At 50.9% G+C, this 26,255-nt stretch overlaps 8 protein-coding genes across 8 annotated transcripts; 4 read left to right on the forward strand and 4 right to left on the reverse strand.

Moving 5' to 3' along the window:
• Nucleotides 1-1,339: 1,339 nt before the first annotated feature.
• YVC1_1 (Calcium channel YVC1) lies at nucleotides 1,340-5,177 on the forward strand (the record flags this gene model as incomplete). Its single annotated transcript, XM_014692677.1, has 5 exons — nucleotides 1,340-1,661; nucleotides 1,808-3,101; nucleotides 3,157-3,228; nucleotides 3,293-3,361; nucleotides 3,416-5,177. The coding sequence occupies 5 exons, from the start codon at nucleotides 1,340-1,342 to the stop codon at nucleotides 5,175-5,177; spliced, it is 3,519 nt and encodes a 1,172-aa protein (XP_014548163.1).
• A 326-nt stretch (nucleotides 5,178-5,503) lies between these two features.
• On the reverse strand, nucleotides 5,504-6,625 carry yesR (Unsaturated rhamnogalacturonyl hydrolase YesR; the record flags this gene model as incomplete). Its single annotated transcript, XM_014692676.1, has 1 exon — nucleotides 5,504-6,625. The coding sequence occupies one exon, from the start codon at nucleotides 6,623-6,625 to the stop codon at nucleotides 5,504-5,506; it is 1,122 nt and encodes a 373-aa protein (XP_014548162.1).
• An 820-nt stretch (nucleotides 6,626-7,445) lies between these two features.
• G6M90_00g024190 (uncharacterized protein) lies at nucleotides 7,446-9,264 on the forward strand (the record flags this gene model as incomplete). The annotated part of the gene is made up of 5 exons (XM_014692675.1): nucleotides 7,446-7,742; nucleotides 7,807-8,084; nucleotides 8,160-8,675; nucleotides 8,744-8,955; nucleotides 9,023-9,264. 5 exons carry the CDS (start codon nucleotides 7,446-7,448, stop codon nucleotides 9,262-9,264), a joined length of 1,545 nt encoding a protein of 514 aa, XP_014548161.1.
• Nucleotides 9,265-11,055: 1,791 nt separating this feature from the next.
• G6M90_00g024200 (uncharacterized protein) lies at nucleotides 11,056-13,530 on the forward strand (the record flags this gene model as incomplete). Its single annotated transcript, XM_014692674.1, has 1 exon — nucleotides 11,056-13,530. One exon carries the CDS (start codon nucleotides 11,056-11,058, stop codon nucleotides 13,528-13,530), a length of 2,475 nt encoding a protein of 824 aa, XP_014548160.1.
• Nucleotides 13,531-13,763: 233 nt separating this feature from the next.
• G6M90_00g024210 (uncharacterized protein) lies at nucleotides 13,764-14,822 on the reverse strand (the record flags this gene model as incomplete). The annotated part of the gene is made up of 1 exon (XM_014692673.1): nucleotides 13,764-14,822. One exon carries the CDS (start codon nucleotides 14,820-14,822, stop codon nucleotides 13,764-13,766), a length of 1,059 nt encoding a protein of 352 aa, XP_014548159.1.
• Nucleotides 14,823-15,318: 496 nt separating this feature from the next.
• Nucleotides 15,319-20,602, reverse strand: TOP2 (DNA topoisomerase 2; the record flags this gene model as incomplete). Its single annotated transcript, XM_066129935.1, has 3 exons — nucleotides 15,319-16,584; nucleotides 16,658-20,272; nucleotides 20,531-20,602. 3 exons carry the CDS (start codon nucleotides 20,600-20,602, stop codon nucleotides 15,319-15,321), a joined length of 4,953 nt encoding a protein of 1,650 aa, XP_065985797.1.
• Nucleotides 20,603-23,356: 2,754 nt separating this feature from the next.
• On the forward strand, nucleotides 23,357-24,654 carry G6M90_00g024230 (uncharacterized protein; the record flags this gene model as incomplete). Its single annotated transcript, XM_066129936.1, has 4 exons — nucleotides 23,357-23,435; nucleotides 23,488-23,603; nucleotides 23,655-23,739; nucleotides 23,801-24,654. The coding sequence occupies 4 exons, from the start codon at nucleotides 23,357-23,359 to the stop codon at nucleotides 24,652-24,654; spliced, it is 1,134 nt and encodes a 377-aa protein (XP_065985818.1).
• Nucleotides 24,655-24,929: 275 nt separating this feature from the next.
• On the reverse strand, nucleotides 24,930-26,171 carry CNS1 (Hsp70/Hsp90 co-chaperone CNS1; the record flags this gene model as incomplete). The annotated part of the gene is made up of 1 exon (XM_014692671.1): nucleotides 24,930-26,171. The coding sequence occupies one exon, from the start codon at nucleotides 26,169-26,171 to the stop codon at nucleotides 24,930-24,932; it is 1,242 nt and encodes a 413-aa protein (XP_014548157.1).
• Nucleotides 26,172-26,255: the final 84 nt, after the last annotated feature.

Here is a 26,255-nt window from a genome sequence, read left to right on the forward strand (position 1 = left end):
GATCGCCGACCCGATGTCGCGACCCGCAAGGGTACATGATGGTAGCAAGCCCGTGTTGGTCTGAAGTCTGGTCGCAGAACCACGGGGCGAGTGGCCGAAGCGCGTTCATGGAACATGAACATTGAAGGACTGCCAGATTGACTATCGGGCCCAATCAAGTTTGAAGACGGGGCATGTGGCAGCCCACCACATGCATTTTATGCAAGTCTTGACGGCTGATGGGGGTGTCATGCGTTCAATCTTGATGGTCATGCATGACTAGCCCAGAATGCAAGTTTGGCCTGCAGCCTCTTGGGTTGGTTGATTGGATATTCAAACTGGCGGTGATTCAACTCTGGGAGCGTGGTATCTCAATGTTCGAAAGACGAGTTGTTGCACGAGCGATTGGCCCAATACCACCGGCTGGCCTATTCCCCCTTGCTGGTAAAAACTCATCGCTTCGACCAAATGGGCAATTGATAACAATCTTGACGTCTTGCGAGGCCCTGGCCGCCCTGCAACTTGGGATCCCGCGAGGCTGGTCCACCCCTCGCAGGTCGAAGTGGGATCGTATGAACTTGGTGCAATTTGATACTGCCTACTCCGTGCTAGTAGTACTTCCATGCCCAGTTTCCCTGCGCCATACATACATGCGCGCGCGGTGCATGTCGCGTCTTCTGGCCATAATATTTATTGCAGCACTAGTATTATGCCTTGGTATGCGTGTCATCACTTGGCGTGGTCGGATACACCATTGGACCCAGATTCTCGTCGGGAGGCACTTGTGATGTAGCCGCCACTGGTGGCTGTGTCATCAGAAGAATGCACCGCACAACTCAAGTAATCACACAATGGGCTGTGAATGAAGCCAAATCCCTGAATAATGGCAATAGATACCATTTGATGGTCAACTGGACACCATCTCCGTGGCTGGAGAGATGCCATGTCCCCTAGTGCTTGGGGCGCCGTGGTTCTCTTTGCCCAGCTGACATCCGGACCCAGTTGGCGGCCGCCATCAGTGGGCTTGACTCAATGGATCCATGTCCCGGCCGACTGGTCTCTAGAGCTGTGCGCCAGTGGCCAGCCTAGCATTGTATTGACTTGTTTTTCCACCGTTGCTAGCGGCACTCAAGCGCTGCTGGCTACAACCTTGAACGCCCATCGTGGTTTCGATGTCGACCGTTGACGACTCCAAGCGACTGTCCTGCCAGTGCTTCCCTTCATATTCGCCTTTTCTCGTCCACCCTCTCGCGCGAGCGACACCATCGTGCCGTCGCTCCTCATGGAAAGCATATCCTACTAGGCGCTTCGCTGGATGTTCTGACTTCAATGTTCCAAAGGCGACGCCAGATACCAGACCATGTTCTCGTCACTCCTGCGCCGCCCCAAGCGCGGGTCTCGTCGTCTCGATATCCATGACCTCTCCGTCTCTCCCTCGTCTGGGCCCCCTCGACAACGTCAGTTTACTGGCCGAGCCCACGCTACTGCGGATTTCACCGAAGCCGATGACGATGATGAGGATACAAACGAGGAAGACCTGATTGGGTTTGACGAAGAGGCCGACGGTGTACATGACGAAGTAGAAGAAGAGGAAGACGCGGACGATGCCGACCATGGGGCAGACGAAGACAATCGCCATCGGGCATTGCCTGTCCTTCCTCTGTTCTCAGCAACACACCTTGGTAATTATTCTGATTTCCTTCATCTCTTGTGCCACCTTGACTGATGTTTGCTGAAATCAAACATTATAAACTTTTTTTTTTACAATCCCCCCTCCCGAATTTTTTTTCTCTGACGACTGAACAAAATTGACATAATCTTCCTCCAGATGCCCTGCCAATATACAGCATTACCCACTCTATTCGTATAATTGTGAGCGCTCGTACCGAGACAACGCTATCATGGGACCAACTTCGATCTCCCCAGGTCTCCCAGTTCCTCGTAAAACCCATGCAGCAGCAGATTAGAACACAGCATTTCTCGAGGGCCACCATATATGCCTTGATGGCAAATTGCTTGCAATTTGCCAAGGAAGGACAAAGGTATGCTGCCAATGCTGGTATCAGCAACACCAGAGCCAAGGTGTGCGAATTGCTTGCTCTCAAGCTGTTGAAGGAGTATTCTACCAGAGAACTCATTGATGCCTTGGCGTACGACTTCTACCCCCTCCAAGGACTCCCAGGAGCGCAGCCCCCTCTTCCAGAGGGCAAGTCGTACAGCAAAAGTAAACAAGCCATGACCGCATCAAGGACTTCAACATTGGAAGTGGCTATCCGCGCTTCTGCTAAACATTTTCTTGCACATCCCGTCGTTATTCAACAGCTGGAAGCCATTTGGAACGGAGCCATTACTTTCTATTCTTCCGCTGACAGTTTACATCGCGAACTACCTCCCAGCCCCTGGGGAGGTATGAATGGGGAGATTGCAAAGCCAGATTCCAGGACCCCATTACTTGGATCGCTTCCAGCAAAGCCAGGACAGTACCATGTTCCATCCGAAAGGAGAACTGTTATGCTCTATGACCCTAGACAGGCTTCCATGTTCAAGCTTTCCCGTCTTCGAGTGCCACGTTATAGGTCTTTTCTGTCTACGTTATCACTTGCTGTATTGATTGGCCTCTTTCTTGCCGTATTGTCACAGAGATCCGTCAAGATCACAGGGCTGGAGTTGGTCTTCTGGTTCTGGAGTGCAGGGTTTATGTTGGATGAGCTTGTTGGCTTCAACGAGCAAGGATTTGCTCTCTACATCATGAGCTTTTGGAATATTTTTGATCTCGGAATCCTTGTGCTGTTGATAGCATACTACTGCATGCGAGCGTATGGTGTATTCTTGGTTGACCCCCATCACTGGAATGCCATGGCTTATGACGTTCTAGCCGCCAATGCTATTTTGCTTCTGCCCCGGATTTTTAGCATTTTGGATCATTATCAGTACTTTTCACAGCTTCTAATCGCATTCCGGCTCATGGCTGTGGACCTGGCTGCTGTGTTCGTCTTGGTTTTGATCATGTGCAGTGGATTTTTTGTCTTTTTCACGCTATCCCAGAATGCAAGCAATGGTGGTGAGGTTGCTTACAAGATATTCCAGATTCTCATGGGCTTTAGTCCTGCCGCCTGGGACGTGTAAGCCAATCCCTTATAATCCCGCGAGAGGATACCAATTGCTGACACTTGTTAGGTGGCCGACATATAATTGGTTGGCGAGAATATTAATGATGATTTTTCTCATTATTTGTCATTTCTTGGTTGTGTATGTAGCCCCTTGGCTCAACGCGTGGGTGTTGACAAAGAACATACGCTGACATGCGCTGAAGAACAATTCTTATTACTGTTTTGACTAATTCTTTCATGGCGATTGCTTCCAATGCTACGGAAGAACACCAGTGAGCACTGAAGACCTATTTCTTCATGTCGAGTCGCTGCTAATAGATACTCAGATTTGTATTTGCGATCAACACCATCTCCATGGTCAAGAATGATGCACTCTTTTCCTACATTGCCCCTAGCAATATATTTGCTTGGCTGCTGATGCCATTGCGCTATTGCATGCCTTTGAAACACTTCGTCTGGCTGAATCGAACTATTATCAAGGTCACGCACTTCCCAGTTTTGTTCATGATTTTTTTGTATGAACGATTTTGGCTTGCGCCCTCCATGTTTGAGCCTACAGATCTTGTTGAGAATCACGGTCGGTCCCGGACTCGGGCGATCTCTTTCGGAGATGCGGCGCAGCGTACGGCCATGTTCAGTCCTAATGTACGTGTGCGCGAGGAATCCGTTGCAGGGTTTCACAAAGATCGAGCGCTTGAGGAAGTTTTTCGTCGTGTCCCGGATGCGACAACATTACGCACCCAGAGAAGAAATGAGCGACGCAAGACACAGACTGCTATCCGAAACTGGATGGAGCAACACGATGAAGGGGGTATGCCGCCTACGAATTGGCCAACGCTCGACAGCAGGGCCGTGCCTGATTGGCAAAGGAGGATGAGTGTTGGCTGGGACAAACCTTCTTCACATCTACGACAAGTGTCCGAGGTCAGATCTACAGCGAGCGACCCAGCAGACTTCATGTCCAACCCTGGTGCATCATTCCGTAACGCCAGGGGTCGTGGATCAAGGGTAGAATTGATTCTGCCCGAGTACAAGGATCATACAGACGCAGATGGTGACGATGAACTGGTCACAAACGACGAGGATGAAGATGAAGCGACCAACGCTGGGCGCAGCCAACAGTTTGAAAAGCATGGTGTGGAAGATGGCGAAGACTATTTCACAACTTCTTTGGGAGCTCGATCAGCTAAACTGGCATCTTCTCATGAATCATTTGCGAGAGCTGCAACAACAATTCGTCAGGCACATCCAAGACGTGGCGCCCACGCCCGGACATTATCAACAAACACCATTCTGTACAATCCAGAGGATCAACCTAGGCCTCAACCTGCACCGCCCGTTTCACCACCCAAGGCGATCCCCTCTCGGAGACCCAACACGAGCGGGCGTACTACTGGTACAGATACTGCCGCTCATACAACCCGGCACAACTCCCCTCGAAGAGCACCTCAGCTATCAAGTTCAAAGCCACGACCGATTCTAGCGCCACGTGGTATGACCGACAGCGGTGGTGTGAGCAAGTCAGCAATGCTCAGCCTTGCCCCTCGTGACAGGCTTAGGCAAGCTAGGCGGCTGTCGTCAGTTGATCTGAGCATCATGTCTGACAATATGGGTATCGAGGACAACAATGCCGGGCTAGCAGGCAGCTTCCAGACACAAATGGCAATGGCCCTGATGAAAGACAGCCGGATGCGTGCTGCTGGAGGGCTTGAGGCTGCAGACCGTGATAGGATGGGGAGGCTGGTCCTAGCACGGATGAAAACACTGGAAGAGAGCTTTGCGGATGTCATCAAGGAAATGCGAGATTTGAAGAATAGCTCTACTGCACCACAGTCGCAACGCAACTCGTCCGGAGACGACTTTAAAGCAGGAATTGCTAGCAGTGAGCACGAGCGACGGAAGAAGAGCAAGGGCGATGTCACACCTAGGAAAGTGTACGGCAAACGACCCGTCAGTCGACGAAGCATGAAAGAGAGCAAAGTAGGTTTGTCGATGAAGCGCGAACCACGGGGAAAGGGCAAGGGAGTGGCGGCTTCATCGAGTGACAACGGAGATGATGGCTTCGCAAAGAAAGGTAGCTCCATGTGAACAGAATAATGGCTAGGTAATGGTAAGGCGTGGCATTCTAGGCGCTCATGCTCAGCATTTGAAGGCGTTGGTTTGGTTCAGGTGGTCAGGTTGACGATATACACTGCATGTAGTCATTATACGGCTCAGCAAATCCGGTTGGAGTTGGCGGAATTTTAATTGAAATACGGTGGGAGAGGAGGGCAGAGCAATGTGATGCAAGGCGCTTGTCATTTGACAGTCACAAGGGCAGTGGTTATAACCGTGATGAAGTATGATGCGGGTTGAGCTGGAACATTGTTAGCCTTGCTTAGTGAATGTTTGAGGAGCATTTTAATCTCGGGCTGCTAGATGAAGATGTTTAACAACTCAACCAACGCCAGTATCGCCATGGCCTGCCCGTAAGGCATAGGTGTGATTGGAATCTTCTTGTAAAACTCCAAATCTGACCCCATGCCCGTTCCAAAAGAAGTGTTCTGCAACTGGCCGTCTGGACTGATGTTCTCTAGCACGCCTCGCACAGCCCTGAACGCGACGTCCTGGTACTCTCCCTGGATATATCGTTTCCGCTGGCCCTTCAACAGGCCGAAAGCGAAGCCAGCGGTGGCGCTGGACTCGCCGTACGACCCATCCTCCTCGGAAACATCTAGGAGAGTGCGCCAGAGCCCGTTTGGCGACTGGAGTGTCTTGAGAGCCTCGCACTGCGCAGCCAGCGTAGCTTGCAAGTGGCTGCACAAAGGCCCGTCGGACCGGCCCAGATCCAACAGCTCGATAAACTCGGGGATCCCAATCGTCAACCAGCTGTTGCCCCTGGCCCAGCGGGCGCTCGCGAAATGATGCCCGCCGTCGCGGAACGTCCACCCGTGGAAGAACAGCCCCGTCTTCGCGTCGAACAGGTACTGGATGTGCAGCAGGAACTGCCTCTTGGCCTCGGCCACGTAGTGAGGCCGGTCGAGGACAAGACCAATCTTGGCCAGCGGCAGGACCGTCATCATGAGCGTGTCGTCCCAGAGCTGCTGGTCGTTGTTCTCGAGGTACGTCGTGTGCTGCATGCCGCCGTGCTTGGTGCGTCCGAGATCGCGATACGCCCACTCGCCCCAGTTGTCTAACCACGGCAGATAGGTTGGGTTCCTGGTCTGGTCGTATACGTATGCGAGCGTGAGCAAGGCCGCCATGGTGTTGATGTTCTTTGTTGTGCCGCCGGCTGCGAAGCGGTCCCGGAACCAGTCCTCTATTATCTGGAGGTGGCGTGCGTCTCCCGTGGCTTGGTAGTATTTCCATATTCCGTACAGGCCGATGCCGTGTGTCCATTCCCAGTCGTTCCAGCCTTTGGTGTCGATGACGCGGCCGTCGGCAAGGGTCATGAGGAATTCGCCCGTGTCATCTTTGATGTTGACGAGGCCGTTGATGAGGAGCTGGATCTTGGAGTGGATTTCGGCGGCGGAGAAGCCGTGTGCTGTGAGTGGCATGATGGTAGTTCCGGATCGTGGATGCAGATTGTGGTTTCCGGATCGCGGTGTAGGTTGACTATGGAGTTGTGAGGCAACTTGCAGAGGTTCAACAGCTTGTTAACGTTGGTATCCAGGAGAAAGATTTGGAACAAGGCAATCAGTCGTTTTACAAACACACGATAATGACAAAGGACTAGGATCCCGGGGGTCATGACTGGTTTCGCATCTTCTCGTCCGACAACTCTCGGGCTGAAATGGTCCGTCGACGAAACATCAATGATCATGGGCAACCAGCATTGGCTCGGCCCATCTCAACGCGAGCGCTTCAGCTTGGCTGGGCTAACCTCTCCCGCAGGCCGAAAATCAATAGTTTAAACGAGGAGGAGAAAATGCCTCGAGATGCGGTGTGATCCCACCGGTGACCAGACACTTCCTAGCGCGCTTCTTGAAATAATTGGTGGAATATTACCAGGGATCACCCAGTCCATCAAGTCTGCACTCGCCGTGTTCTCGGCATATGTCACGGCGACAGAGCAGAGCCCAATGGGGCCTTGATTTGTTTCTTGACTTTGACATTGTCAGTTGATGGCAGCTCCCCGTGGGGAAGTGCGTCTGATCTTGACCCCGGATTCGATTAAACCCGGTTGGACCGTTGGAGATGGTGACTGCTATTATCATCTATCTCGAGATAAAATGATGGTCTGCCTCATCCTCGTCTTTTGGTATCCGCCCTTTTCGAATACGCTCTCTCGTGGAGCTGAACAAACCCAAGGCCACGCCTCGCCATTTAATTGAAGCGGTTTCTTTTCTTCTTTCTCAAGGCAGGGACAGGGACAAGATGGCGCCCCAAAAGGCGACTCAAAACAAAGACGGTGTCTCTACGGCCTCGGTCGATGACCGTGTTGTAAAGGATCAAACCGACTACGGGCGGGTTGACAAAGAGCTCGCCAAGTACATCTCCGACGCCAGGATTACAATAACTCCAGAGAAGAACCATGAGCTGCGGCGCAAAATAGATCGGCGCATCCTGGCCGTCATGATATCGACGTACTTCCTGCAAGCCATTGACAAGGGCACCATGTCATTTGCCTCCATCATGGGCATCCGAGACGATACGCACCTGAGCAAACAAGATGTACGTTTTTGCCCTCTGGGATGAGTTGCCAGGATGAATTTGCTAAGCACTCGGGGTTCTGCAGTACAACTGGTTAACCACCTGCGTCTTCCTCACGATCCTAATCGTCGAATACCCCCAAAACTACATCATTGCCCGGGTGCCCATCGCCAAATACCTGGGTTTCAACATCATGGCCTGGGGCACGGTGCTGGCGTCCACGGCCGCTTGCAGCAACTTTGCTGGCCTCGTCGCTGTGCGTACATTGCTCGGCCTCTTCGAGTCCGTCTGCCAGCCAACATTCGTTGTGCTCTCTGCCATGTGGTATAGGCGAGAGGAGCAAGCATCTCGAGTGACCTACTGGTACGTCTTCGTCTCATAGTCCTCTTCCTGGCACAAAGCGAGCGCAAGTTAAGGCGGCTTCCCAATCCGTGTCAGGTACATGATGAACGGGGCGCAGCAAATCGTCGGCGGCCTGCTAGCATACTGCTTCAGCCTCATCAAGACCGGTCCTCTCAAGTCCTGGCAGTGGCTGTTCCTCGTCTACGGGGTCGTCTCTGTCCTCTTTGGCGTCTTCGTCATGTGGTGGATGCCCGATTCGCCCATGCGAGCCAAGTGCTTCACCGAGAAGGAGAAACACCTCATGGTCGAGAGAGTCCGCGACAACCAGACCGGCATGCAGAACCGACAGTGGAAGAGGGAGCAGTTCATGGAGGGCCTGACGGATCCTCAAGTTTGGGGGTATTGTCTGATTCAACTTTGCACAACGCTGCCGACTTCTGGTCTCGGCGCGTTTCAGGGCATCGTGATTCAGAGTATGGGATTCTCTGTTTTGGAGACGCAGCTGCTGGCCATGGTGTTGGGCTTTTACATCATCATTGTGCTGCTGGGCTCGTCGTGGCTGGTGAAGAAGACGAATCAGAACCTATACGTGATGGGAGCGTTTGTTATTCCGTAAGGACACCCCCGTTTGAAAGAAGCAATAAAACTTTTTTTTTCTGACTTCCCTTTTTTCCCTACAGATCGTTTATTGGAACCATCTGCCTCATGACTGTTCCCTTGGACACGAAAAGTCAGAAGATTGGACTTGTTGTTTGTTACAACATCACCATGTCCTTCTGGGCCGCTCAAACTTTGGCCCTGTCCATGTTATCGCGAAATATTGCGGGACAGACAAAGAAGACTGTTGCGGTTGCCTTGAACTTCATTATCTGGGCTACGGGAAACGCAATAGGTAAGCTAATTAATTGTTCAGTGTACTGGAGAGTTAAATGCCCTTGCTAACGCTGGCTTGTGCCTAGGGCCTCAAGTATTTTTATGGTGGAACGCGCCTCGATACTTTATCGCTTTTGCTACTCACCTTGGCTGCTATAGTCTGTTGGTCATTGTGATTATCGCTCTGCGAGTTTACCTTGTGCGCCAGAACCATGAACGGGATCAGTTGGCAGCGGCTGGCGTGCAGGAGGCTCGCGACGGGCGAATGTTGCATGCGTGGGAGGATCTGACGGATAAAGAGAATCCTAATTTTCGTTATGTATTTTAGCTTGAGTGTTTTGGTCTAGGGGTGACGGCTCCCTGGGTGGCTACACTGAAATTAGGCAGTGCAGTTCGAGTTGCCAGGCTTGACTATACTATGCAGTCATTGATAACTATAAAGGGAGAGTACAGATATGTCCCGGGTTCCATGAAGTACAAAAACTGCTGCTACAAGCTATCGCCGATAAGCTTTAGCTGGTTTTGTGTAGGATGCCGTTGTCTATTTTCCATCTCCGTCAAATCAACCAAGCCTCTCTTAAGCCTCTCTGCCTCGTCCTTAGCACCTGCATGCAGGAGCTACTATTGATATCCATCATAACTGGCAATTGACCGTATTGTCGGGTAGCTGTCTCAAGCGCAATGATGATGCGAATCTTCACGGGGAAGTGCAGAGGAAACTAACTCACAGACATAGATGTTACTGTGTGTTTGAGATAACAGGTAGCCCAACAGGCCTGCTAGCTCAATTCAAGATGTATGAGATTTAGCTCTTAGATTCCAGTGCCACAGTCTGTGGCAGGAAATATTTAGTATTCGGCAAGTGCTCACCAACATGTAGTAAATATTGTTTGATAGCCTTCTGTCTTAATTTGGCCAGAAGACCATTCTCCCTCCGTTGCATGTTGGAAATCTGTCTTCGTCGTGGCGGGGACTCGAAGCCGATAGCAAGTCGCCTGTCCACACGTGGGTCATGAGGGAAGGAGCGTCTCACCAGTCCCCCCCCTGTGTTGTCTTCTTTTCACAGAAACTGTCCAGACGGTCCTGATGTTGCAAGATGACGGCCGCGAACCCAAGAAAAAGCCGAATACAAATCACCCAGGAAATCGATGTGGTGCTCTGGTGCTATACAAAATTCATGAGGTTGAACTCAAGATAGAGGACACCCTGATCAAGCATACGACGAGTGACAATCAATCACGCGTGGAAAGCACTGATTTGCCAACAACGCCACAGATAGGGGAAGCAACATGAGGTGCAACAAGTAGGTGCCATACCACGAGCCTCCCTGGACTAGGCAAACACTTGGATGCATTGCTAACTCAATCGACTTCGGTGCTTACTAGTCTGCCTTGCCTAATGCTCTTGACCAGGCTGTTACCTCGCTGCTACATTGCGTCAGCCTGGCCGGGCGGGAGCAAGGCAAGACGTTAAAGTTGGTGCTTTGTTGGTGGATTGAGCTGGTGAAAGAGCATACCGCGCCTTCAGTCCTGTGCTGTCCCTTCAGAATTTCGGATTTATGAACCCCGCAAGCACCAATGCCGGCCCTGGAGCTGTTGGTTGATTGCCTTGGGTCGCAATATCTAGGCAACGACCCAAAGCCAGTCATAGACCTCTTCTTGGTTGGTGTGTCACCAGTGGATGGTCAGCATTTGAGCTGTGCTGCTGACCGCTGGCTGTAGGTCAACTGCATGTCTCCTTCAACCCTGTTCAAATCTTATCGAACGCGTCGGTCGACTTCTGTCTCGCATCATAATCTGGCTTCCGCGGCACTTGAATTGTCGTTCCTACGTCTTCTCGGGTCATTGCGTAAGACTAGGCCGCGTCGATTCGTTCCTTGTAACACCGAAGCGCCCGATCACTGTTTCATTCGAAATTTAGATTTGAAATCTGCAAGTAGGAAGCAGCAAGTCAAGTCTCTCACGGACAGCCCGCCACATTTGCTGGAAATCACTAGAGCATCTCAGAGTCTTGTTTCCTTTACAAAATTATCACCACGGCCAGTAAAATGTCACAACTTAATCAAGCAAATGCTCCACCGCCCATTCCTTGGCCGTTGATAGACTCTAGGTCAGACAGTATGGCCAAGGATACAACTGAAACTTCTGAAGAAGAATCTTCCTTCATCGAAACAATCGACCCCCCGCTCTCACCATTTCCTTGCCCTCCGCCAGTCATAATCTACCCCAATGTGCCTGGGCTCGAACATGGCATTCATGACACCACATTCAATATACCTCCGGAAGGAAGAAGGTTGGCTAAGCATGCCATGACTTTTGCGGACTACGAATCGGCTAGAAATACGGATTTATATATGCTTCATGCCGTTGAGTTTGAACTTTGCCAAGGAGATACCCTGATCTTCGTTGATTTGCCAAATATACCAAAAGACACGCGCAAGTTGGCCGACTGCGATAACATTGTCTTTAAATCTCAGAAATTTCTAGTCCATTCTAAGAAACTCTTGGCCACCGGGTCGACTAAATTTGCCGCCATGCTTGGTCCTTCTTACCAGTTCCGTGTTCAAAGACGACGAAAGTTGGTCAATAAACTTCCTGACGGCGTGAAATACTTGCTCGATCTCACTCCTCCGTCCGAAGGAGACGAACTGGTATTCCAGATGACAGAGGTATCTCTGACTCCTGGAATCATGAACTGGTGGACATCCTATCGTTTTCATGGAGCGGAAATTGGGCTTGTAGCAGGCCATGATGATATTTGTTGTTGCAAGAGACAAGCATCCTCCTACCTAGGCTTTGATTCTGACGAAGACGACAAATATGACAGTACTGGGACAAGAAAGCCTAAATCTTTAGGAGCGGGTGTATTGCTTCCACCAACGCCGCTTACATTGATGAGAATGAAGGCTCAAGACAAAGACAAGTTATACGAAACTCCAGAATTTCGCCAGATTCCTGATTATTGTCCCATCAGACACAGAAACGGCATCATACGTTTACTTATCTTACTAGAAGGGAGAGAAATATCGATGGATTCTGCTGCTCGCATGTGGACAATGGTTGCTGTAGCAAAGATCCTCGACTGCACTTCAGTCGTCCGCGACAAAGTAGCCCAGTGGATGCTGCACGATCGCAATGCTCGTTTTATTGAAGTATTACCCGAGGAGGCTCTCAAAATCGGATATGATCTCCGGCTTCAAGAAGTAACACAAACCGCTTTTCGTATCCTTGTCAACGAAATGGCCCTGGAAGAGGCAGCCACGGATCACGGCTCTCTCCCGAGGCGGGCCAGAACAACCATATTTGGAAGACGCATTGGCGAATGCAGTGACGAACTGAGCAATCTGATACAACATGCTTCTCGAACTCTGGTTGAGAGAGTAACAAGAACCAATCTAGAGCTTCAAAGTCCAGATCTTTTTGACCGTTGGGCTATTGGGGAATGGGGCAAGTTGAGATCATTGGAGGCTCTCCTTTCAACGCAACAGCCTGGTGAAAACCCCGGCAGCAGTGATTTCAGCAATGCACTTGACCATTTGAACCGTCTCATGACTCAGCTTAGGTTTGTTATCGGCCGCAAGTACAGTCTGAGTGCAGAGTCCTTTGGTACCAGCTCCCCATTCCTCATGGGTATGGACATTGATCGTGCCACTTATGTGCACCCAATGGACTTTGATGAGTTGGGGCAAATCTTGGTACGGTTTAATCCACCGCAAAAGCTCTTGTGTCCTTTTATATATAATGAAATGAGCGATCGATGCCATGCGAATTTCTTTACCGATCCACATCCTGATAAAAGGGACGTCCAAGAACCGTCAATTCCCGCGCTGCTAGACAATTTCCAAGCTTCTCTAGAGTGGCTCGTTTCGAAGCACCCGGATTTGATCGACAGGCCAGAGTGGCAAGTCATTGTTAATGGGGAAATCGACAAGAATGCAAGCCCCGTTTTCAGAATCAGGCTTCCCATTGTGGCATTACTAGAGATGGAACAACAAGTCAAACATGCCATGCAACCCCTCACACGCTCTTGGGTCCGTCATGAAATCGAACCCCCGGCCAACATTACTCGCCACTTGTTGCTGACACTTGATCACGAGGAAATGAAATTCCTACCCCTCTGGGCGGGCGGCCTCAACGATGGCACGGGCGGTGTGTTCGAATCATGCATACCTTCTACCGACATGGGAGCAAATGGCCCCGGACCTGCTTACCACACAGGGCATACTATCCCTTCTGCGCCGCCCAGCATTAGCGACACCCTGGTGGACGATATTTTCGCCATGGAAGTAACTAGCACCCCTATCAGTGGCACTATTGATTTCCATGGCGATATGTCGATCGTGTACAGAGACGACGAGGCCCTTGCAGAAGATGTATCCATCAAGACGGAATCGTTTCAAACAGCTGAAAGCGACTACGACGGAGCGAGGTTTGCGGTTCCAGCAAGTCACCAAGAGTTAGCCGAAGCAGTTAATTCGCTTGTTGAAGCGGTGGATGACTTTGAAGCGGATATGCAAGGGACGCCAATTGCATCAGACTATGAGAGTGATAGCGACGGCAGTGTTGTAATGGTGAAGAGGACATGTGGAGAATAGAGGACGGAGTGTTGGTTTAAATTGATAAACGTCCGGATTTTTGGAATGTTCATGGGAAAATGTGTATAGTCCAGATATAATGTCATCCAACAAGACGAAATAGTATTTTATCTAAACCAAAGCCATGCAGATCAGTCCATCATAAAATCAATCCTCTAGCCACCTGCAACGCCCAATCCAAATTCACAGCACGATCCTTGCAATACAAACGAATAGTCAAGTTCCCGTATAAATTATCCCATGTTGAGTGTATTCCCGGCGCCCCTCCTATTGTCGTCCTTGAAATCATCCCACTCCCTGGCCTTATACGTCTCCCTATCCACCGCATCCATATCATCTTCATCAACCTCCATCCTGGGCGGATCCGTGCCGCCCTCCAGGATATTCCCCCTCCTCTTCTCCTCCGCGAGATACTCGTCAATAGACATGGTGGGCAGATTATGCCCTGGCCGAAACACGCCCCTCGCCAGATCGGCCCTCGACCCGACCAGCGTAAACGGCTGCAGCGGCCTCCCCTCCCGCGACAACAGCGGCCCGCCAGCCCTGCCACTCCTCCCAAACGGCTGGTCCAGCCTCACGCTCGCATCGTCCGCCTCTTCCCTCGCATGGCGCGCCGAGGTCTCCGGGTCCGGGTCCGGCGCCATGGCCAGCATCTCCGCCTCGCGATTCAGCCCCTCCAGCCCCTGGAAGGTCTGGTGAATCTTCCACGCCACATCCGCGAGATACACCTCCCGCGCCGCCTCCTCGTCCTTTTCGACATACCTGCCATCACTCCTCAGCAGGGCCAGCTTTTCTCGGAGTCCCTTCTCGGCCTTGAAGCTGGCAATCTTGGCGTCCCGCTTACTCGCCATGTCGCCCGTTTTCGAAACTACGGCAAATTGCTCCTCGTCGTCCCTGTACCGCTCTAGGAGTTTGGCATAGGGCCCGGAGACGAGCCCGTATCCGTCGGCGAGAGACAGGAACCGCTCGTAGGCGTCCCTCGCGGCGCGGAGCACGAGCTTCCGGCGCGCAGGGACGGTAAAGGGTGTGCGCTGGACGAGCTCGGCAATGGTGAAGTTGACGAGGATGTAGGGCAGGGACGAAGTGGCCATGTCTTCAAGACCCTCGTTGGGCGAGAAGAGGGATACGGAGCTAATTTTGTCGAGCACGCGGGCGTAGAGGGCGAGGACAGAGTTGAGATCAGAGGCATAGGTGGGGGATGTTGCGTCGGGGGAGGACTCGAGGAGGCGTCGTTTGGATTCGGCTTCCTCGAAGGCTGTGCGGAGGGATTGAGGCTCGTCTGTTGATGCCATTTCGCGTAATGGGGACCCCAGAAGGGCTTCCTGTTGAAGAAATGGCGTCAAATGGCGGGTGTTGATAGATGCAGCATCGATAACAAAGTTGAAATGGGAAGCTATCAAGTGTAGCTATCGTAGTCGACCCCACGTTGACCCCTCGAAGACTTATCGATAACACCCCACCCAATAGACCATGACCTACCTGCCTTGTAGTGGTTAAATCTAAACACCAGTTGCCAGACCGAAGCTAGACAGTCACGAAGCACTCGAACACAAACAGCATGTATTTCGTCCGTCAGAAAGTCGTCAATTCAGCAAAGCTTGAAATAGAGAAATATGTAGCAAAATACAGTGTATCCGACCAACGCCCCAAGGCTATCCCAACCGGCCTGCGTAGTCCGTCCGCCTTTCTAACATCTACTTGGCCCTCGAGCACATGCGCTGACCCTTGGTAACAACTTTTCTAGTCCAATCAAAAGTTCTTCAAGTGATCTTTTCCAAGCAAATCCACTCAGTCGTCATCCATCTCAAACGGATCGTCACTCTCATCTTGCATCAACGATGAGTCCTCATCCACAATGACTGGTCGTTTGGCCGCGGCAGCCCGACCAGGCCGACCACGAGCTGCGGGTTTGGGTTTCGACACGGGTGATGGGGGCTCATCCACCTCGTCCTCCGAGTCCTCTAGGGCAATCTTCTTGACACCAATGGTTTTCTTCTTAGCCGCATAAGCCTTGGCTGCAGGTGACAGCGTCGTGGCTTTCGGTGCAGCTTTCGCCCTGGGCTTTGTCTCCGGTTTGGCCTTGGCCTTGGAAGTTGCGGGCTTAGCGCGAGCCTTCTTGACCGCAGCCAAGCCAGTGTCAGTAGTTGAAGAGGCCGCAGTTACTGCCAGCTCATCGTCCGAGTCTTGAGCTGCATCCTCCTCATCTTTGATCTTGTGAGGGGATGACTTTGCTAGCATCTCGTAGTTGGTCTCATCGTGGCTGTCAATATCCATCGAGGACTTGGATGCTTTTGTTTTCAGTTTCTGTAGACTGCTGGAGCCACTATTGCCTTGGCTGGATTCTGGTCGATTCATGGCATATAAGCTTAGTCGTCCGCTCTTGTCGCCAGCAGGCTTGCCGATTCCCTTTACCATAGATCCAATATCCCCAATCATTTCAACATCTTCTACCTCACTGTCAGAAGAGACTTCGAACAACGTCTTCGCTTTAGAAGCGGCTGCCCTCTTGGTAGGCCGGGGAACTTCTGGTTCTTCGGCTTGTGACTGTGAAGCAGATTGGGACAACTCTGTCACCCTTGCAGACGAAGGCTTGTTTCTGCTAAGGGCTGCAAAGTCATCGTCGGAGAAATTATCAGACAAGTCTACTACATCATCCTTTGGTTCCTTCTTCGTCTTTGTGCCGAACATGTCAGCGAATCGTTGAGCGCTCTTGGTCTCGGTCTTAACTTTTGGTGCTGCCTTTGCCGCCGCTGCCTTGCCCTTGCCCTTGCCCTTGGATTTCTTTTCCGGCTCGTAGTCGTCGTCACCCTTGCCCTTGCGGTTGCGGCCTGCACCAATCTTCTTGGACTCACGTCGCCCCATACGGCGGATCTTGGTCTGAAGTTCTTGCTCGAGAGCAACTTGAGCGTCCCACTCAGTCATGAAATCATCTAGATCTGCAGACCAAAGGTCCTTTTCACTCTTGGCGGATAGACCCTCGATATCGTCCTTCTTTTTGTTGATAGCATCCTTTAGCTTGTCAAGTCGTTCCTGAGTAAGCGACCAAATTGGCATCTAGTAGTGAGATTTTTAGTTAGAGAGATATTCAAATAGACTTTACGGTACATGTGCCTCTTAGTAAACTGACCGAGAGGAGATAATCATAGTCATGAGCACCAGCCGCTGTGGCCTTGTCATCGTCGTCGTCATCTTCATTGTCAGACTCGTCCGGTTCATCGTCCGCTGTCTTTTGTTTCTGGCCTCCGGGCGGAAAGGCTTTATATTTGCAATCACGAAGCTCTGATACAAGCACGGCCTTCTTCTTCCTACCCACAATCAGCTCCCCATCAATAATTTCTTTGATAAACCGATACTGATTTTTCAGTTTTTCGAGGTCGTTGTCATAGACTTGAAGCCAGTATTGCTTTCGGTCATGGTACATCTGAAGTCTGTGGACGTAGTATTCTTCCAAAATGTCCTCAACTTTTTCATACTTTCGGATTTGACCCCTCGTATCAAAAGCAACCAAGTTTGAGGTAGCAACTTGCTTAGTGAGCTTGAACCGCTCAAGCAATCCCTCTTCAAGAATCTTGGGCAAGTGCTTCTCGTCCACCATAATCTCAAAGTGAACGGTCTTGTGGTCGTTAAACTCCTTGTAGTCCTTGATCCATGTAGGACCATCGTTACCGCTGATAACTTTTTCAAGCTTTGCTTTGAAGTCGTCTGTCCACATGCGAATTGGCAATTCCGTAATGAGTATTTCATTGGGGTTCTGGTCATTTTGGGAGGCGATACCGTTGAACTTATACCTATCAGGACCAGCTGCTTCGGGATTGCCCTTCCAACCTCGAAACCAGGGAGTCATTGTCTCGAAAGGCTTCTCCTCAGCACCATCTTCATCTAAACGACCCATACGGCGCTTTAAGTTCTTTACAATATCTGCTGGATGGTAGTTTGGGATTGTTGTGCTCCATCCAGTTCCAATACCGTCAGCGCCATTGACAAGAACCATGGGCAGAATAGGTGAATAAACCTCGGGTTCAATACGCTTGCCGTCTTCATACTGATGCTTTAAACAGGCTTCGTCCAGCGGAGAAAAGATCTTCTTTGCAAATGGAGCTAATCGCGTAAAGGTGTAACGGGGACTGGCAGCATCGGAGCCACCAGCAAGACGAGAACCAAAGTTACCGCTAGGTTCCAGGATGTTGATATTATTGGAGCCGACAAAGTTCTGCGCCAAACCAATGATAGTCTGTTGCAAGGAAGCTTCACCATGGTGGTACGCCGTGTGCTCAGAGACATAACCAGCAAGTTCCACAACCTTCTTATCCTTGGTCAGGTTTCGTTTAAAACACGCGTATAAAACCTTTCGTTGTCCGGGTTTTAAACCATCAATTACGGATGGTATTGAACGCAAGTTATCAGCCATGCTGAATAGAATAAGTTCCTTGCTAACAAAGTCTGTGTAAGTGATTTCTTTCATAGAGTGATCTAAGAAAGTGCCCGGGATGAAATTGCCAAGCCATTCTTTTCGAGCATCTGCCTTCTTTTTTGAGAAGACAAGGTCAAAAAGTTCAGCTTCTTCCGACTTCATGACCTCGAACTCTTTCAAATGATTATCAAGGTTGGTGAAGTACACTTGGGCATCTTCATTGGAACTTGTTCCCAATCCCTTGAAGTACTTGGACTGCCATCTCGACAACTCTGCCTTGTGCGACTCCTTCCATTCGTCGTATTGTGGTTGAGTGAAGAAGGATTTGAGTCTCAGGGGCTTTTTCGGGTCGGGTCCTTGCCAGACCTTGACAATGGGCGTGATGAATTCTTGCAGGAACTGGGGGATTTTCAGTAATGAGGGGAACTGAACTTGAAGAAAGTTAATAAGGAGGCCCTTAATGTGACTACCGTCATGATCCTGATCAGTCATGATCATAAGATGACCATAACGAAGACTCTTTGTGTCCGTGTATACTTGTTTATGTTTTAAGCCCAGGAATTGCTTGATATTCTGAATTTCTTGGTTCTTGGTGATTTGATCGAGTGAAGCGTCTCGAACATTAAGTAGTTTACCTCGAAGGGGGAAAACACCAATTTTGTCAGGGTCGAGAATAGCTCTTCCAGAGACAGCAAGGCCCTTGGCAGAATCACCCTCGGTGAGAATAAGGGTGCACTCATGGCCGCGCCGGGTGCCTGCCAAGTTAGCTTCAACGAGCTTTGCATTGCTAACTCTTGCTCTCTTGCTTCCATCGCTTTTGGACAGCATCTTGTCAGCTTTCTTTTGAGCAAAATCCATGATGTTCTCGATAGCATCTGATTTCGCGATCGCTTTTAGGAAATTGTCACCGAGAACGCATTTGCTACCAAACTGGCTCACTTTGGTTGTCATCTGCTCTTTTGTCTGAGAGTTGAAAGCCGGATTCTCGATAAAGCAGTTAATGAAAATAAAAATGTGGTTTCGAAGATGACTTTGCTTAAGGCTATGGCCTTTCTTCTTTTTATCAAGCGCCTTTAAGAGCGACCCCGTGATTTGGTCAGCAATGTAGTTGACATGAGTACCTCCCGTGGTCGTCGCGATAGAGTTGACGAATGATACTTGTTGAAAGGTTCCATCAGACACTGTGAAAGCAACCTCCCACCGAGGATGGGACTTGTCCTTGTCGATCTCAACGGTGCAGGTGGGAGTGCCACCTTCTTCTGCGGTTCTCTCGGCGGCGATAGACTTTGCGTAGAGATCACAATACGCTTTGAAATCCTTGAGCTTGATTTGCTCACCATTCAAGTATACCTTGACACCATGGACCGTTCCCGCCATGTCGTACACTCGACGGTAGAGGAGAGCTTCTAGGTCATCATCAATGCCTTCTGGCATTCCGAACCGATCGTAGTCCGGTTTGAAGGTAATGCGGACAAAGTCTGCAGATTTGTTTGAGGTGATCTTTGCCTTTTGCATCTTCTGCATGTTGTCCGTCCATGTCTGTTTATATCTCTTGCCATTACCAGAATCTTGACACTCCACAGTGAATTCCTGGCTGAATACGTTACAAAGCTTAGCACCATAACCGTTGCGTCCACCAACAGTCTTTTTCTCATTATCGTCGAAATTGGAACCTGCCAAGAGGTGTCCGAAAATCATTTCGGGGATGTAGATCTTCTCCTTTTCATGAATTACGATTGGGATGCCTTTGCCGTTGTTTTCAACACTAATCTCTCCAGTTGCTCGATTTATGTTGACTTTCATGTAGGTCATCCCACTACCCTCACGCTGCGAGTTGTCGGCCGCGTTGACCATGATTTCATCAAAGATTTTGTAGAAACCTGGGACGAAGCTTATGTTCTTGTACACCATCTGTGATGTTTCCTTGTTGTACACCCACATCTGCTGGTCCGTCTTCTCGACAGATCCGATATACGTGTCAGGTCGCTTGATGATGTGTTCAAGTTGTGTGAGCTTTTGATACATCTCAGTGGCGGTTTTTGACGACTTTGATGTCGGTTTGGTTGGTGGAACATCAATGAGCACACTATCGTTCTCAACCTCTGCAAGAGGGACACCGCCAGATTTCTTTGGCGGCGGCGCCTTCTTCTGCTTTTTGGAACTCGGCGGGGTATGCGAAAAGCCTGACGAACTGCCTCCCAAGGAATCTTCATCGTCGCTGTCTGGTTTCGGTCTTTTTGCTGGTGCCTTCGTTGTCTTCAAGGTAGTTTGTGTCAGTTTCTTGCCCGTGGCCTTCGCGGGCGGTTTTGCCGCCGCCTTGGGCTTTGACTTCTGATTGGGAGCTGTTAGCAATCTGGCCGTGAATGTCTGAATTGGCTTTGCGCCAGGGTACAGGCCCGGTGACGGGTTTGGTCCTAATATATTCATGTTGGGTGTTGCAAGTGTTCAGGGAGGTATACGGAGTGTGACAAAGATTAAAACGCAAGCAGACGGCTTCGAATATTGTCATTGCAGCTGGCAGCCGAACAGAACAGCCGGTACAACTGGTAGACCCTCCCCCTCTTCGATTCGCATGACTTGAACGCTCACCTTCTGAGGAACATAGCCGTCAGATTCCTCGCCTAGGCTGAAAGCGGGATCTGACATGACATCTGAGTCCATGTTGACTTTGGATACACTCTTGCGCCGAGTCGAATTTCCGCTCTTCCAAGGCCAACCGACAGAACAGTTCTAACAACAATTGAACATGAAGATTATACACCACGGACAGAAACGAGTGGATCGGCGAGTTGTAGCTCGACTCGCGCGATAAGATTTGAGGTTGGTCTGGTCAGCGGGGTTTTGTTGACATGGCCCGTTGCAAGCCGATGCTGGGGTTGTCGTTGTCGTTGTTGTTGTTGTTATGATTATTGTTGTGGCAGACCGATTTTGATGCGCGTCGACAAAGTCTGGACGCGCCTCCCTGGCCAAGTGGCCGGCCAAGGCGTCTTCTGACTGTGTGCTCCCTCGACCCTGGATTCCAGGAACCAGGGGCCGTGTTTTGCTGCCTCAGGCAAAAAGCACAGACTTGGCACTTGATGACCCATTTTTGTGACCCACCTTGCCATCCTTGCCGCTGGAGACTTTTGATGGGTTCAATGCTTGACGTGCAACACCAGACAAACAGACACGTGAGATTGACACCTCACAGTTCCTGTGTCGCCATATCAGACCGATAGCTGCCCGGTACAGCGTATGTTATGAAAGGCACGGCAAGTGTCTGGCAGTGTCTCTTCAGCCCACAGGAATCATCAAGTACACTCCCTCAAAAGCGCGAACACACCGAGGCTGTGCAATGCATTGCTGTCATGTTCGACGAGACGCCATGATTCTCAAACACCATGCCAGTGAGCGAGTGTGTTATGTATAGCTCGGGCAAGACTAAAAGCTGATTCCGGTTGCAGTTTTTGCGGGCAATGAATAGACAGCGCCCAATTGAGTGTATATGGAGTCCTTTCATGTGCGACAGAAACCTGACGACAGATGTCGATGTGCCCAGTGTACGCCTGCAAGTCTCCTGCAATCAACGCTCAACTCCCTCGAGGCGGGCGTCCTTGCTTATTTTGTGATTCACTCCTACAATTAAATCGCTCGGCTCTGTCTCTGCGCCATGTGTCTGTACGCCCTCGGAACATTTGGACGTCTTCTAGCAATATTCCATCGGGAAACCTGATGCTTCTAGCCCCTGGGAACGGGCCCCTTTTGCACGTTTTTCAGCTCATTGTCTCAAGGCAATGCATCAATGAGAGACATTTTCCGCCAAAACATTTAGGATATGGAGCTTCACCGCAAACATTCGAGTTACACGCGGCCTTTCTCCGGACAGGTGAGGTTTCTAGTACAACATGGCGTGCAGGTAGCAACTTGGAGACGACAAGCCCCCCCGACATCGAGCTCCGTTTGCTCCATCGCATCTCGCAACGGTCCAGAGTGCCCAAGGAACAAACGCAGGTGAGGGTAGAGATGCTCTTCGTCCAGCATGTCTCTTGTGCTTCACCCCTTCAAAGCAAACATCCCACGACTAGGTTCCATCCACGTGCTGTCAGCAGGTGCCGCAGCACAGAACTTGGCTGGCAGTCCTAATGTTATTATACATATCGTGCCTCGTTGAACAAGATCTTCCCGCGGCGTTGTAACAGTCAGGGTGCTTAAGGCTTTGCTAGAGTGCAGCCACCCGAAAAGCGCAATGGGATCCTTGTTGTCATCCTGATGCCAAACAGCACACGTCTGTTCGCCCTGCGCCCAATTTGAAGTTGGGACCTGCTCTACATCTGGCATGTGCTCCAGAATTATACGTACAAGCATATCTCATCGGACATTCAAGAAGCTCAACAATAGTCTCGTCACCGCGTCGCCATGGCATCTGAGAGCCTGTCAAGACGGGCTCATTCAGATATCCACAACACAGTGATGTGACTGAAATACTCCCGTATCACGCTTCTGAGGAAATACCCGGGTAGTAAGCGGGTCCTTTCATATTAGATATGAGCCGAGTCGGCTGCAACTGCTGAGGTGTCGCTCGTGTTTGACAGATGGCAAAGCAAACCCAGTTGACATATCGATCTCGTCAAGGAATATGGAGAAATGTTGGTGTCGCCACACGCCTTTTCAGGCGATATAGTATGGTACTTTGATGACCGTGCTCATCGGTCCGCATTCTCCCACGACAGAAGAGATTTTAGCTTGGTGAATATCTCTACTTCTCATCCGGGCCACTCCAATATCATGAATCATCACCATTGCACGTCTCCCTTGTAAGGCATCTCGGTCCTCAAGCTCAAGGACACAGGCCTGAAGAAGAGAAATATAAAGCGGCAAGTGTAATTCACAAACAAGCCTGTCAGCGTCGCCTCCCTGCAGACGGATATCGCCTGAAGGACAAACGAAAGCACCCAAGCAAGTACACGTTTCCTCGGCCCCTCGAAAGAACTGGTTGGATACTACCGCCATTCGGTATGTTCCTAATGCTCAGACAAAGGAGGTATTCACAGTTGATCTGAACCACGAAGCACCCGCCGATAACACGGTTATTATGCTGAGTCTCCAACGCATGAAGAATAGTGTCACAAGCGACAGCAGCTGGCGCCCTTGATCATGTTGCGCATCAATGAGCTTCTCAATCCCATTGAACCCGAAGAAAGCGGCGGGAATGGTGACAAAATAGCTCACGCTTCTTCAAGGGTCTCTAATTCCTGGCATCGGTACCAAGTACTGAACAGTGATCAACACCGAGTACCCAGTATCACGCCCACCGAGCAAATTTTGCTTTCGACACCAGGCACACAAGGACCAGTGAACTTTCCTCCATTTGAGAGCGTCGATGAGAAAAATAGGCAGGAAATAACAGCATTCAATATCCCGCAGTTTGGATCCATCATGAAGAGCTATGAGCATATTCCTTACAACAGCTCCAAAAAGGACTTCTTCGCGAAGACTGGCCGAGAATGTATCGAAGGTTTGGATTGTCTCATCCATACGATGATTGTAACTGATGAAAAAGAAACTAGCTTTCAAATATACCTTTCAGATTCCAAGGAATCCTGTCGTGTTCACAGTCATGTGGGACTACAACATAGGTCTTGTTAGAATGACCCCCTTCTTCAAATGCATGGGGTATCCCAAGGCAAGTACCTACTCCGAAGGCAATAATTTATCCAAGTCTAATATAACATAGACAAGGCCGTCTCAAATGCTGGACAAGAATCCTGGGCTAAGAGATATTTGTCCCAGCATCACAGGGGGGGCAGTGTTTGCGCAAGGTATGCCGTCCCCTGTATGAACTTGGTGCTGAGCGTATTGTATAGCTAGAAATATTCCTAGGGTATTGGATGCCATACAAATGTGCCAAAGCTGTATGTGCCACTTTTTGCTATGGTTTCGCGGCAGCTTTGATTCCGCTGTTCGGTCCTGGGTTTCCATCCGAGTGCATATCGCCAGATTCAGCGCACTTCTCTAGTATGACCATCAATCAGGAATTGATCAAGGAAGTTTCGGAGCAAGCGCAACAGCTTCAACAAGGACCTGCCAAGCAGAGTGCAACAAGCTATATCTTCCCACAGCGACCTCCAGGGCGGAATGTTCGCACACCACGGCCTACGACTATAGGAGGAACCCCCCGAATGAACACTGAACCCATTAGCAGACCGCAGACCTACCTCAACCCAGTCACAAGAAGGCAGCAGCAGAATGATAAATCTCGAGCGGACGACCAAGGCTTCTACCCGCTGCCAAGGACGGAGCCCAGCGCGATAAGACGGCCGGCTCAGACCAGCGGAGTTGTATTGTCAAGCCATGCCAACGAGTATTTTCCTGCTGCAAGGGCCCCAGAAACGACTTCCCTTAGACGGTCAAGACAAATACCTTCGACATCTCATTCTTACGAAACCAGCACGAGGTGTAGGAAACGACGAAAGCTGAGCTCTGATGCGTCCTGCGATGGTGTTTACGACTCCACGCCCAGGCACAGCCAGTCAACAAGGACATCACTACCGAAGAGCAGACTCCCAAGGGGCACCAATCTGAGCGAACAGAGATGTATGGAAGAGCGCGAGGCTGGTTCCTCTGGCACCACCAATACGTTCGTGACGGGGGCAGGAGAAGGGGTGGTTGATGACGGATGTAGAAGCCAAGCAGGTCCATTCGTTTGGACCCCTGGGAGGAGGAAATCCATTTAAGTGAAGCGGCAGTGTTGAATATGGGGTGAACATCATAGATTGACGCAAATATGGTACAAGGAAATAGTGCTAGTGAGCAGTTGGAATTGGAGAGGACGTGTGCACGTAGGTGTTGTTGACTCTTGTCTCCTTAACGGTAAAGCTTTTTTCACCTCGAGAAAAAAAACTACATATGCCCTCATTCTATCGTCCTTTTCCACCGCAGCCCACCAAAAAATCTTTCAATACGCCATGTATTCAAAAACAAAGCAGTCCATGCACCTACACAAAGCCCGTCACGAACCACCGCCCTTCCCCATCTCCACGGCCTTCTGCTGCTTGAACTTGTTCACCCACGCATCGGCCTTGTCGTTGGGCAGGACAAATATCCTCACAACCTCATCCACAACCTCAACCTTGCCCGTGCCCAACACCTTCAACAGCGGCACCCGCTTCCCCATCTTGAGCACACCCCCTCCCATCGTCTCCACGTAGCAAGTCACCCCGGCGGCGGTATACACGCCCTCCTTGTCCCACGGCAGCGGAAAGACGTACGACAGGTGGTCCTCGAGCGTTTGCGTCTCATTAAACGCCTTGATGAAGTCTGACTCAAGGTGCTCGGGATACAGCAGCACAGTCGGGAACGCCAGGCTGCTCCGCGGGTCGTCTGGGTCCGGCACAAGCTCGAGCTTCGTGTCACCCATCTCGGGAGGCTGGGCTGTCGTCCGTGTCGGGATGCCCCTCGCCTTGAGGGCCGCCCTGAGGAGCGTCTCGCGCCGTTTGAGCAGCGCCCTCCTGTCCGCCTCCCTCTTGTTCTTGGCGTCGAGCTCCCCTGCCCGTTTGACGATGCGCCCCGCGACTTCTTTGAGGCCCCTGTTGTCCGGGTCCAGGGCCAGCCCGCGCGCGCAAACATCGTCGGCCTCCTCGACGCGGCCGACTGCCAGGAGGGCCCTGGCGCTTCGGTAGCAGGCCTTCAGGTTGCGCGGGTTGAGACGCAGCGCGGCTGCGCAGTCGGTCCAGCAGCTCCTGTAGTTGTCCAGCTCCAGGTGGCACGCCGCGCGGTTCACGTACAGAGCCTCGAGGACCTCTCTCTGCGCGGCGATTTCCTCGGCGCTGTCCTCTACGCCCTCGGGGTTCCTGGTGACTTCGCCGCGGGTTCGTTTCCGCTCCTCCAGAGACAGAATCTGTATGCCCTTGGTGTAGAACTCCCTCGCGTCCACGTAGCCTCGTACCTTGAAGCATTCGTTTCCGCGCATCTTAAAGTCGGTTCCGTTCTCAAGCGGCGTGCCCTCGTAGTTGAGCGCCTGCAAGGCCGCAATTTCGTCGTTTTCTTCCATGTCGGTCATGAACAGCGGGGACTTGTTCAGGTCAGCCATGATTTCGTCAAAGGTCTGCTTCCGGTGGGATGCCATGCCGGGCGGTAATTCTGGCTTCGTTGGTTGAGATACATCTTGGACTGGTGTTGCCGCTTGCTCGGTGCTGGGCTCTGCTTCGAGGCTGGCTTCTTCCATCCTATCGACGATCTCTTCAATCTTCATTCTTGGAGGGTGACGACCGCAGGGTCCTTTGCTGATTATAGACTTGATAGAGTGTTTAATGAGTTGCCTTTATTGATTTAGAGG

Source organism: Metarhizium brunneum, chromosome 1, assembly GCF_013426205.1.
Source record: "Metarhizium brunneum chromosome 1, complete sequence".
Classification (NCBI taxonomy): domain Eukaryota; kingdom Fungi; phylum Ascomycota; class Sordariomycetes; order Hypocreales; family Clavicipitaceae; genus Metarhizium; species Metarhizium brunneum.